General features: G+C 53.6%; 1 protein-coding gene across 1 annotated transcript; it reads right to left on the reverse strand.

Moving 5' to 3' along the window:
* Positions 1-1,455: 1,455 nt before the first annotated feature.
* Positions 1,456-11,031, reverse strand: PMM1 (phosphomannomutase 1). The gene is made up of 8 exons (XM_066319786.1): positions 10,958-11,031; positions 10,742-10,859; positions 9,796-9,872; positions 9,537-9,628; positions 7,139-7,238; positions 6,270-6,345; positions 3,428-3,543; positions 1,456-2,652 (listed from the first exon to the last, which is right to left on the reverse strand). Exons 1-8 carry the CDS (start codon positions 11,024-11,026, stop codon positions 2,530-2,532), a joined length of 771 nt encoding a protein of 256 aa, XP_066175883.1. The 5' UTR covers positions 11,027-11,031; the 3' UTR covers positions 1,456-2,529.
* Between the last annotated feature and the right edge of the window lie 2,372 nt (positions 11,032-13,403).

Here is a 13,403-nt window from a genome sequence, read left to right on the forward strand (position 1 = left end):
CAAGGCCACCACAGTGCACCACACCATCAGGGCCAGACCCGGCTCTTCACTCATCACTAAGCTCACTAGAGGTCCTGCTGGCTATGAACAGAATTACAGGAAAAATAAACTCCCCAAGACTCACACATAACCCAATCCACACCAAAACAGAGAGGAAGGAATCACAAAACACAATTCCATCATGAAGGTTGCAGTGGAGGGCCAAAACGTGTGACCTGTGAAAAGGGTATCCTGCATATAAGCTTCTCCAACAGTACCTCTTCTCCCACACAGAAATCTTCCCTGGGTAGGAAGACGAATTCATGGATTTGTTGGGGATTTCCAGATGCCAGGCAGGCTGCTGTGCTCATGCAAATGTGCTGCATCAGAGATCTGGTATGCTGTAGTTAGGGGGTGCAGTCAGGTGGAGGAGACAGCACCCCACCAGCTCTGGTCATGTGGTATCCCTACTCCTGTGGCCAGGCAGCAGTGCCAAGGAACTCTGCCCATGGCAATGTGGAAGCCCTGCCCTGGGTCTAGAACCACTGGTGTCTCTGGCCTGAGGAGGATGGTGGTGCCTTGTGTGGGTGGCAGTAGCCAGCTGAGAAACCCCTCTGCAGTCCAGCTGCCAATGGAAAATGGAGAGCCATGATGAGGAAACTAGGAAAAGGAGAAAAAGGGGGGAGAAGACAGGACCAAGAGACGGGGCAGTGCCGTACCAGCACGGATGGGGTGAGAAAGACTCCTGGGGAACAATGGGGAAGGGTTTGCAGAAACTTCCAATATTCTCCAGGTCCACAAACACCAGATTTGTGTACCCTGAGGAGCTACAAGCAGGACATCTCCCTGGAGGGGATCCCTGAGCTCCTTTTGAGCACCAAGTTTGTGACAAGTGTCACCATTGTGGCCACACATCACAATGTAACTGCTGGGAATAAAAGGACAACGTGAGGGAGAAGGTCAAAGGCTGAAGGAGAGATGTGGGTTTGTGACCCACGAAGATGCAGGGAGAGGAACGGGATACAGGACATCTGCACTGGACATCCTGTCTCCCTAAAGGTGAGCTTGTAAACTGAGTGTGTGGGATGATATGGGGGGAAGAGCAAGAGCAAGCTTGGAGGGCACTGCTGTGCAGGTACCTCCAGTAAGTAGCTCTATAAACCAGGTATGGCTGGTGTTGGAGCCCACTGAAAATGTCTCTGGCAGCAGGATGGAAGGCTGAGCACTGGAGAGGGAAGGGGACTTGGTCTGTTAGGAATACCCTGGGTAAGGTTTTATAAGGACACCTCTCTTATGAGAGACTGTGGATGCTGGGCCTGTTTAGTCTAGAGAAGTCAGAGAGGATCTCATTAATGCATATTTCAATCTCCATATCTCAAAGGCAGATGCCAAGAGGATGGTGCCAGATTCTCTTTGGTGGTGCCCACTGACAGGATGATGAGCAATGGCCATAAACTAAAACACATGAGGCGCCACTTCAAGATGAGGAAGAACTTCTTTACGTTGAGGGTGGTAGAGCACATCAACAGGCTGCCCAGGGAGATTGGGGAGTCTCCCCTTCTGAAGACATTCAAAATCCAGCTGATCACATTCCTGTCAGGGTGACCCTGCCGTGGCAGGAGGGTTGGACTAGATGATTTCCAGAGGTCCCTTCCAACCCTAACAATCCCCTGTTTCTGTGATGCCCAATGGACACAGGAGTGGGAAGACCACTGGAAAGCCTTCTTCCCCAAACTGTTCCATAGCACAAAGTGCCAGGACTCTCCAGCTATGCCAGGCAAGGTCTCACTTGAAAATAGAGAATAACATAGAAAATAAACTCTAGGTGTTTTTTGTAAGGTAAAGAGGAGAACTGGTTTCTTCATGCACCTGAGCAAAGCTCAGAGCAGCAGCGTAGTCATGTTAAAGCTATCATTCCCAGGTCATGTGCAGGGAGGGACTGGCACACTGTGGCATTGAGGGGAAGGACATGGTGACCTCTCCATTAGAAAGCACAGTGGTGCAACAAACTGGGATCTCGGCTACTCCTTCCTACCACAGGCTTGGAGCGAACAGCGTTCCTGGCCTCCTGCCTCAGAGCAGCTCTGGTGAGCACCTCGAGCCTCAGCAGCCCCAGCCTCTCTGGCCAAGGTGCAAGGGGGAGAGGAAGGTGAGCTGCACGTTCCCTCACGCACTAGTGTTAAGAGAAGCTAAGTGGAAGAGGAGACGAGGGAGCGCAGGATAGACACACACTCACTCTTTGGCCCTTTCAAATGCCTTCCGACCACAAAAGCATCTGCATCACCGCCCGCCACAGCTGAACTGTCAAGAGAGAAGTTTTCTCTGACGGCAAGGAGGGACTGGTGCCATGGCCCCCAGCCACACAAAGGGAGTGCTGAGGGGCTGCACAGCCAAGGACCCTTCCTGCCACCCACCCACACTCATGTGTTACATCCTGACCATCTCTGTCAAGTATTTTTTGGTCTACCCTGAGCAGATTCCTCAAATAAAGGTGCTTTTCCTGACGGGGGGAGAGGGTGGGACTGGGGCAGGGCTCCAGGGACCGAGCAGTCAGCACTCATTTGCTCTTTCTGGAAAGAAGATTTCACGGCATCGCTGGACCGTGTCCTGGGGAGACTGGACACTGTGTCCTACAGTGCGGGGATCATCATAGATTTCATAATCGTTCCCTCCCTGCAGGGGAATAGAAAATAGGGACAGCATTAGCAGGGTCTTGCCAGAACAACCTTACACATGAATCCACATTTTGCTCCGTCCCGTGAGGAGCTGGGCTTGCAGCCAGCGGCTGGGGAGGCAGGGGCAGGCAGGGCTTTGCTGGCCCACGGGAGCAGAAGAGGCTGGGCTGGGAGCTCTGCTCCCTCCCTCTTGCCTCCCTCTTCAGTGCCATGGGAGGAGCATAGAAAAGATCGGGAAGGTCCCAGCGCAGCAAAGCTTGTCCAGGAGCCTGGGTTAACCCCTGCCCTGCCTGTGGAAGGGATAGCAGAAGGTGGGATGGGCACATTTGGGGAGTAGAGGCTGCCAGCATCTGAGAAGAGCTGAATGGATGACCAAGCTGATCTACAGCAGTAAGGAAGCATCATCCTCCAGTGCTCTAGAGGTAAGGTGAAGCTGTTCCTGCTGTCGAGGAGTCCACTCCTAAGTTCTGGGGACTTATATTGTGGTTCATGCCGGCCACAGGATTGGCTGCTGCCCTCCCGAGGGTACTGGGGCAAGGAAAGCAATGCTGAGGTGGACCTGCTTCCCAGCACAGTGAACACAAGGTGATTTCCCCACGAGCCAGCAGAGCCATCACAAGGGCACTGCAAATCCACAGTGCACGGCAGCATCTTCCCCCTTCACACCACTAAAGGCTGTATTGGCACCAGTGGGACTATGGGGACCCATAGGACTCATGATGGAGCAGCAGGAGAGAAAGCAGCCGTGTGTGAGGTGAGTGGGGTGTACTCACAGGGGTTGTCTCATTCCCAAAGAAGTGGATGGTGTCAAATCTCTCGTCGTCAAGCACATTGAGGCAGTAGCGCTTGTCCCAGCCCTCTGGGAAGACGTCAAAGCTGATCATGCCCCCTGCCAGGAGAAGGGAAAGCATCAGGAAACGTGGTTGGGAGCTGGCAAGGGTGTCCCCTGCTCCTGGGATGGGCAGGAGGATGGGAGGGGGCCGGATGTCTGGGGGGAGCCCCCTCCCCAAAGAGCACCCACAAATACCAGCTCTGCCATGGTGCTCCTCCTTGCACATGGCTAGGATGGTGGCAGAGGCTGTTGCTATGACAACAGGCTGCAGTGACATCAGCATGGTTGGGATGACATTAACACAGCTTCCCTGCAGGCAAGCAGGAACCAGAGGGTTCTTGCCAAGAGAGGCATCTTTTGGAGGAAGATTTTGGGTCTTGCCATGCAGGTAGCACCAGCCCATTCTGTGTCCCAACAAGGGACAATGACCTCGGAGACTGGCACCAAACTCTCTCATAGGCTCCTGTTAGACATCACTGGCCCTTCTAAAACCACTCTGTGGATGCTCCTTAACTGTGCAGGGACTGGGGTCTCCTGCATACTGTCTCTGCACACTGATCAAGGACCAAGGACCTTGCCACGGAGGTACTGGGAACCTGCTGACATAATCAGGGCACGACACTGACATGTCATCTCTTGACACAAGCTTAGTGAGGGCTTCCAACATCTGGAGAGGCACCGAGTCATATGTGACCAACACACAGTGGCAAGGGAGCTTTCCCAGAGAACATGCATATGGACATGGACAGCCACAGCCACCAAGCGTTAACAAACTTCCCAGCCCTTGCTCTTAGACCAGGCAGAGTTTATCCCAGCACCTTTTGGGGGTGCTTGGAGGCAGCACCTTTCCCATCCTCTTAAGTTGCCCCACTGTGTCTGCAGGCTGCAGAGAGACTCTTGTCTCAGCACCAAGACAGGAGACATGCTCTTCCCAAAATAAAGCCTGCAACTTGGGGCACATGCATGTTTAGGTGTCACTCAGAGCCAGAGGTACGGGGATTTGAGCTGGTATGTGTGATCTTCTGCCAGTCACCTTGTCTTCTCCAAGCTATCTACAGGAGTATCCACCAGAAATCCTGGAGTTTCATACTCTCCTTCCTAAATAATAATCCTACCTCTCTAAGGAAGAGGGCGAGTAGACAGATAATCACAGGGTCAGTTCCTGCTGGAGGAGAGGCACCAACACCCCAAGTTGCTCAAATATCCAAGTCCTGATGCCATCCACCTCCCCTTCCTGGCTGTTTGGAATGTCCCTGTTGGTTTGGGGATCCTGAACCAAGCTTCCCTGTAGCCTGAGAAGATGGGATAGAGCCTATACGTCCACCTTGGAGCAGAGAAACTGGACAAGACACTGTGATAAGGATGACATCAAGTGCCCTGTGAGCTCAAGGAGGGGGATGGCCCCAGGCTTGCAGCAGGATCCAGCATCAGAGCAGGAGCCAAAGTTGGTGACATCCTCTTGTTTTGCATCCAAAGCCATTTACCTGTAAAAAACACTGCCTTTCACTGCATTCTAGCCATCTAAACGGAGCTGGGCAGCAGAAGGGGCTCCTGATGACAGCTGGAGCAGGTAAGAAATCAAAGAGAGAAGAGGTGGTGTGAACCAGCCAGCATTACTACTCGCCTAGGTAGAGCAGGGAACTGGGGGGCTGCAGGGCTTCCACCACCTCTGGGCCTTGCATCCTCCACAGCCAGGGAAAAGGCACATGGAGCCAGCCTAGCAGAAGAGCTATGTTCCTGCATGCCCTTTTCTCAGATGCCCAACCTGAGACATCCCACATTTTCTTTCTGGAGGAGCAGGGGGCCCACAGCTCCGCTTCATGTTTTTATACAACAGGCCTGGGCTCTTCATGGCAGCCTCCCAAAGCCCAAGGAGAAAGGCCCATTGTCCAGCTCTCACACCCTGTGCCTGAGGGGACACAGCAGTGGGGACCTTGTGTTTCTCTGCTGTGACAAACAGCACATGCCAGTGCTGGGGCAGCACAGGATGCCCCTGGCAGGATGCTGGAGGTAAGCGAAGGCTCTCAGAGAAAAGCTCTTGGAAGATCAGAGGGCCCAGGGTGTCACCCACTGCCGCAGCCTCACCACCCCCTGGCCCTTTGGCTGGGCTGCCACATGGAACCTTCTTATCTCACACCCCTGCAGAGGATCCTCTTCCAGCCTCACCCCCACAACTTACACACCCTCATTTTTCTCCCTGTCCTGGCCAGACACCCAGGATTGCTCAAGCCCCTCTTTCAGCTCCACACATTTGGTAAGCTGGCTGTCAGAACCATCCCAAGAAGCAGCCCTATAAAAGCCCATGGCAGGGAGCTGCAGTCTCCTTACTCCTTGTCATCTCTTCCTCTAGGAAGACAGATGTTTCCCTTGCAGCTAACTGTCCCAAGAAAACCCCAGAGCCAAGACATGCATCAGGCTCCTGTCTCATTCCTAGAGAAGAGTGCACAGGCCTGGGGTTCTGCTGGCCACTCTGCTGTGATGCTTGAACCAGAACAGATCCATGGGGCAGCAGTGGGCTCTAGTAACTGAGATGAAGGCAGGGATGATGAAGGTGGAAACCTGTCCGTGTGGCCAATTCCCAGGAAGTCTGCAGTGTGGCTTACTCTCTGCATCATGGATGCCAACATGAATCCCCTGTGCCAGCTCTCCACGACTAAAAGCTCCTTCTGCTCTTCCCAGGGTTTGCAGACACCCAGAGGGAACAGTTGGGATTCCTGCTCCCCTTCACAGAATTTTATGGGAAACATGATAAAGGCAAAGCCAAGGAAGCCCTCCTTGCTCACCTCGAGAGAAACGGAGGCCTTTGCCAGCAAATTCTCTCTGCAAGGCTGCCACAAACTTCTCCCGTATCCGCTCTTTCTGTGGAGGATAAGGAGAAAGAGGGAAGAAAAGAGGGTTTGAGTAATTAGATGTTGACAGTCTCCCAGAATCCACCGTAACCTGTCTGCTGCTTACGCCCTCTGCTCCCTTCCCACCTGCACTGGGCCCCAGTCCCATGCCATTTATCCAGCTTCCACCAGCCCTCCTGAGTGTCCAAGTAGGTCACCAGCTCACTCCACTCTGGGATGAGCAGATGCCTGATCTTTCTTGGCAATGAAATACTGCTTTAGTTTTCCACAGCCCAGTTCCTAACCCAAAGCCTCCAGTTTTGCTTAAAAAAGTCTCGCAAAGAGCAGCTGATTCCTCAACCCCAGGAAAGCTTTCCCAGGCAGAAACTGGTATGAGGATGGGTCAAATCCTCTAAAGACCTGCCCAGCAGATCTGCCATGGCCCTCCCATTTCGGAAAGCCCATTAGTTCCAGCTCTGTTGAGGCTGGGGAAGTGGGAGAGAGAAGACAGCTGCTGGGCCATCTTTGGGTACTGTAAATGAAAAAACACACTATTAAATAACTGCCTCATTCCCTGGGGCTTTCCCAAGCACAGGGAATCCTACTGGCCACCCCCTTGCATTAGGGGTCTCCAATGAAATCAAATTTCTTTCGTTCATCCGTGTCTTCCCTTGGGTTTCCTGGCTCCCAGTCCTGTCTACTCCTTCTTGCATATGCACAGCTTGAAGCTGGACCTCCCTTCCCCTTGGGAAGTGTGGGAGCACATAAGACCTGAGACCTGCAGCTGTGCAAAACCAGCCAAGGGTTGAGGGTGGCCCTTGTACCTTGTCCAGCTCAGAGAACTCGATTCGCTCTTCCAGGGTGCAGCTCCGGCCAATGGGGGAGATGTTCAACATCCCATTGCGAAACTCAATGAAGGTCCCTCTGTGGGTGGGCAAAGGCACAAGGTGACTGGGGCATGGAGAGAAAAACAACCTTTCCCAGAGCAAGGTCCCTCTGTGGGTGGGCAAAGGCACAAGGTGACTGGGGCAGGGAGAGAAAAACAACCTTTCCTGGAGCACGGTCACCTAGTGACGCTCTGCAAGAACATTTTGGGAGGAGAGAAGCCATGCCCACTCCTGGGTGCTTCACAGCAGGCACGTACCAAGCATCTGCTTAAGGTCCCAAGGAGCTCAAAGTTTTATAAAACGAGACTGTGAGAGAAGAGGAATAAACGGTTCCTCTGTGCCCTGGGAACAGGCTGGAAGCAATGAGCTTAGGGGAGATGACAGGTAACGTTTTCTAATGTTGTGATAACTGCAAGGACAGCTGTTGCGTGGCCTGGACCAGCTGTCTGATGAGGCTGTGGCACCTCTGCCCCATGAGGCTCTTAGGAAATGCTGTGTGGGCTGGGTGAAGCCGGCAGTACCTTGGGGCAGTAGGATGGCCCCAAGTGTAATTCATTGTTGATGTCTGGCAGCAGGCTGAGGAGCAATCAGGGCCTCCTCAAGGGACACAAATCAGGGTCTTTGTATCTCCCTTTTGACCCCTGCACCTTCGACTGCAGCCCTTATCTATGCCTGCAGACAGGATCCAGTTGCTGCTAGCCACCCTCACCTTGTGCTGGGGTCACTTCTCAGCCACTTCCTTGGTAGGGGGGTTGAAAGCACTGAGCTAGCAGAAAAACTGCTCCCTTCTTTTTGCTCTGGTAAAAACCCAGCTACTTCTGTTTGCTTACTGGGGAGTCAGACAGCTAGACCAGCACTGGTGGGACAGAAACAACATGGGATGGAAGCCCTTCTAATACGAAATTAGATTGAAATTCTTGTGCTGGAGAGGGAGATCCCCTCTCCTGTCCAGGACCCCTGAGCTTATTGTCCCTCCCAGCCCTGCCAGCTGTTTCTCTGTGATGAAGTGCTTCCCACTCTGAGTATGGAGGGAAAGCTCTCCCCCTCCTATCTCCTGCCACAGTGAGGAAGATCATGGAATGGACACACTGGCAGGGCATCCATTTCTGTGAGTTGCCTGCAGCCTGGGAGCATCATCTCTGCAGCACCAAGGGTTTGGTGGCTCACACCCCAGCCCAGGACTCAGGAGTGGCCTGTGGGTTCAAGTCCTGGCTTTGCTAGAAATTCCGTAAGCCTAAATCCACGGAACAACTTGGGAGCTGAAGCTCCACCAAGGCTGTTGTGTAACCAGACAGCAATGAGGCAACCAAACAGCCTTGAGGGTTCTGGGTCCCAGCCCATGCTTTCAGGGGCCTGTTCAGCTGGCAGTCCTGTTGCAAGGAGCCACCCTAGCCCCTTTCACTGGTCCTTGTACTGCCATGTGGTGACTTATATTAAGCAGCTAATCTGGATCACAGTTTGGCAACTTCTACCAAATTCATTTCAACCCAACAGCACACCTGCTTGAGTTCACTGTACAAACACAGGGGGAGAGCAGGAAAAAAATCAGCCACAGCAAGGGGAGGGCAGAGCTGCTGCTCCCAGCAGTCCTGGGTGGCTTGTGTTCTTGAAACTGTGATCTGAGGTGAGGTTGGACCCTGCACCCAGGCTGGTTTAACTGCAGGCTGTCTCTGAAAGAGGCCCTCCTGCTCCCTCCTTCCACCTTCATGACACAGGTTCTCTCTTTCTGTGCTAACAGAGTGAGCTGATCCAATGGAAGATTACTCTTTCTTGTCCTGCTAGTTGCCTGGTCTTCCTTCAGCAGAGGTGTACCAGCCCAGCTCAGCCTCTGGCTGATGGATCTTAAGAGGAAGAGCAGAGAAGAACACAGGGCAGGGAGCAGAACAGGGCCAGCCAGCAACACTGGGTTAGAAACAGTGTGGAACTTTGTGCTCAGGGGCTGCACTTCCCATCTTAAGATCCATTGTTTGCCTGGTTGGAAACATATACCACCAGTGATACCTGATGCCCTGTCCAGTAATAAGATGGTACCATTGTCCTCAATGATACACATGGTGGCTGCACCTTGCTTCCCAGGGAGGAAAATCCAAGGGGCAAAAAAGGAGGCATTATGCTAAAACATAGTGCAGTCTCTTCAGAACAAAGACACTCCTCCATTATTTGCCCAAGGTACCCAACTCAGGGAGACAGTGATCCTACACAGCGCCTCTGGATGCTCAGATAAAACCTGGAGCAAGACAAGCTCTGTAGCTCAGCTGTTTTTAGGACAGATCTGGAGCTCAGCACCCCAGAAATCAACGTCACGACTTCCACTCGCATACACTTGAGCCATTACCGTTTCTTGGGCAGCTTCAGCAGTGCCATGTAGTTGAGACAGAAGTTGATCAGATCCTGCAGCAGCTCTTCCCCCAAGTGGTCCTGAATGGCCTGCAGAAAGAGAAGGGCAAGTGATGATGCTTGACTTCCCACAAAGCCCACCTGGAAGAGGTAGCAACTGGGGAGAAGAGGCTGCCCATCTGCCTGGGTAGAGGAGGCACTGCTCCCCACGGTGCACAGGGCAGGAGAGCCATGGCTGCAAAGGGAGCTGGACGTACCTGCTTGGAGACCAGCTGCCCATTTTTGTATTGCACTGTGCCATTCTCTGCGAAGACGTAGTCAAACTTATCAATGACTGAGAGGGGAGGGAAAAAAGAGGAAACATTACTACTGCCTCGGAAAAGGGGCAAAAAGGACTGGGATCAGGACTGAGGGAGCCATCTTCTCGCTTTAGTCCTGTGCTTTCCACAGCTCCTGTGCTCTGCGAAGGGTCACTGGCCATCCTATACTCCTTGCTTTCCACAAAGTGGATGAGGAGATTATCTGCTCCTCACGGGTGGGGAGGTGACGCATGCAGGGCGAAATGACCTGACCGAGGTCATGGGCTGAATCAGTTGCAGGACAAAGATAAGGGCTCAAAAATGTTCCGCTTTCAACTACGTACGTGCTACTCTGCTCTCTGCTGTGCCCTCCCCACTGCCAGGCCGCGGGGGCGATGTGGCTACTGGTTATCTAACTCCGGCCCCCCCTGCAACCCAGATACGCAGCACTGGCAATTCAGCGATCAGCCTCAGCCGGGAATTTCTCGGCCTCCCTCCTCTAACGAAGTGGGAGGCAGAGCTTGGAGTCCAGTGGCGCTTGTCATCCATGCCGGAGACGGAGAAAACACAGCGGAGGAGGCAGGCGCTGCCCCCTTGCCCTCCCACTCCTCACTCTGCCCCATGCCCCCCACTGGAACGTGACAGGAACCTGCGGGGAGCCCACCGCGGAGCAGCAGGGAGGCGAACATTGCCTGGCGGGCGTGAAGCCGTCAGAGTTCTGAGGCAGCTCGTATAAAACCGGCGCCGGCGGCACGGACCGGAGCATCCCTGCCTGGCCTCCACACACGGGGAGAGGGAGCCAAGCAGCAGCTCCCGCCTGGGCACGGCCAGCCACCCCAAGGGCAGCCTCGGGCTTGGATCTGGGGCACAGGTGACCCCCGGAGACCTCGTCCGCCGCGCTCACCTTCGTCCCCTTCCCCCAGCTGCTCGGCTATCTTGGCATAGTCGGAGCCTCCCACCACGCCGATGTGCACCCTCTCCCGCAGCTCCCTCAGGAACGCGTCCACCTCCGGCTCGATTTTCTGGCGGGGAAGCAGCGGGTGAGGCCGCAGCCGGCAGGACGAGCTCCGCCTCGCTGCTCTCGCCCCCTCAAGAGCCCCGCGCCCCCGAGCCTCGCTACCTGCCGAGCCGGCGTCAAGGTGCCGTCCACGTCGAAGAGACAGAGCACCCTGCCCCGCGCCGCCGCCATCCCGGGCTGTGGGCCGGGGGGCGGGACCGCGGGGGTGATGGCGGCCGCCCGCCCTCCGGGGCCGCGCGGGCGGGCCGTGCCGCAGCGCCGGCCGCTCCCCGCCGCCCCTAGCAGGATGCGCTAAGGCGCCGCTCCTCAGCCGCTTCCCCGCTTCTGCTCTTTCCTTACATCCTTTCAGAGCCTGGAGTTTGGGACGGGGTGTGTGTGTGGCGCCTCTCTTCGTATTTGCTGTTGTTACTGCACCCCGGAACTGAGGGGCTGTGGGTCTGGATTGAGCTACCCAATAAACTCAGCTCCTCTGAGGGTTTCTGTGTCCTAGCGAAGGGGACAGCAGCAGCACGCACTCTCCTAGTCAGCGCCTCACCTCGCTTTTCCGATAGGATGCTGTTAATGTTTTCACTGGGGAATCTAAAATACCCTCTGCACAAAGAGAGTAGCTTTTGCTTTGACCTGCCTACCACTTACCTCAAGAGTCGCTCAGGATTTAGTAAGACCATCTGGTCCCACCATATTCATAGGGCGCCGTATTAACGCTGGCCTGACGCTTACAGCCGGCCCCGTATCCCTCTTCATCCTCCCCACCCCGCACCCCCACACCCCGGTCTCTGCAGTAATTCCTGAATTATTTTCCAAAATCAAAACCAACCTTTGTGGAACATCCAATGCTTTCTGCTCAACAGTTAGCTTGCATTCTCTCCCACAACAGTGCTCAGTGTGCTGAGCTAGGCTGGAACTGGGGAGAGATTTCTTCTGCTTTTAAGGTCTGTTTGGTTTTTTGCCTCAGGATTATTTGCTCCAGGATATCATGTTCTCCACCAGTTCTCCACCAGTTCTCCACCAGATTCCTCTCAAAAGGAATGCTTATTCAGGTGGCTTCACAGATTCTGTTTTGTTCTTGTTTGTGGTTTATGATTTTCCTGCTCCCACTCAGCAGCAGGGGTATGTACACAAACAATGTTAATAATCTACCTCTCTGCCATTGCCAATTGTCCATTTGGACAAGGTTTACCAAAATAACCTCAGCTACTTTCTGGGAAAGACATTCATTAAATCCACCAGGACAGCTATTTCCTTACTGTTTCTGTGAGCTGCCTCCACAACACAGCAAGTCAGGAAGTCTGGGATGGGTATTACATGTGCTAATCATCCCAGCACTGGTATTTCTGCAGAATCTGTGGCCTGGATCAGACCCTGGTTATGGGCTCCCACCTTTGGAAAGGTGGGACTCTTTTCTCAGACGCATGGAAGTTCCCAGAATGGTTTCATGGTACCCAGCTACTCTGTATGCAGTTGGGTGCTGAATTTTGAGTTTAGGGTTATGCTCATTTATAGGACTTGTCGAGGTGTGGTCACACATTTATCATCAGTTAATGTGTGGACACTTACTCCAGAGCATGAATCCTTCTAAGTGTGCCTATCATGGCATGCTGACAGGTGAGCAGAGGTGCCTTTCTGGATTTGGGTGCCTGAGTGCCAGAAGCCAAGGAAATGTTCTTCCACCCAACAGAGCTGTGAGCTAACACCCAAGACTCTCAAAGGACAGCTGTGGGGTCAGACACACAGTGAACTCCCAGGGTTTCAGCAATGCAAACCTTTATTTTTCATAAACCATGACATGGTACAAGGAGGACACTTCTCATGTCTAGGTGGAAGTGGTGTGGAGTTAGAAAACCTATGGTTAGCAGCACTGGGTTTGCTGTAGCCCAAGTTTCTCCATGGTCTTGTCTCCTGGGTGCTCCTACCTGCAGCTCATGCCTCTTGCACCGACATTACTGTGGGGCACCCTAAAAGTGGGAGCTGCTCTCTCCAGGCTCAGGTTCATCTCTGTGCTGCAAGGCAGCAGTACCACCTCGAGACACTTTCCAGAATTGGGTGGTCTGCCAAAATTCGGGACAGCATTCACATTTTCACACTCCCTGCAGTACTATCAGCTTTATGCTACCCAGGAGAACTTCCTGAAACATGAACTACCTGCTGTGCCTTCTCAGTTTGTCCTGCTCCTTTGGGGAGTCTCTTCATGTCGAAACGCCTCTCCCAGGAAGCACCTTGATGGCCATTTGATATCAACCGGTGAGGATCTGGGACAACTTGGTTTCCCTGGGAGCATAAACCCACCTTGTGCTGAAGTACACAGCTATCTACAACTGTGGCTGCTCCCTCAGCCAGGTTAGCTCTGAGAACAGGGCCACTGTGGCTGTTCCAGTTACTGAATAATTCGCGCTCCAACCACTCCTGATACATTTGCTTGATTGCCACTTGGATAGGCAGCAGCTGTTGTCAGGAAAAAAATCTGTTACCGGCAGGAAAGGCAAGGAAATTTTGTTTGAAGTTTACAAGGCAAGCGACTGTGAGCACTGGCTTACACTCAATCTAGAGC

Source organism: Sylvia atricapilla, chromosome 5 (genome assembly GCF_009819655.1).
Source record: "Sylvia atricapilla isolate bSylAtr1 chromosome 5, bSylAtr1.pri, whole genome shotgun sequence".
Lineage (NCBI taxonomy): Eukaryota > Metazoa > Chordata > Aves > Passeriformes > Sylviidae > Sylvia > Sylvia atricapilla.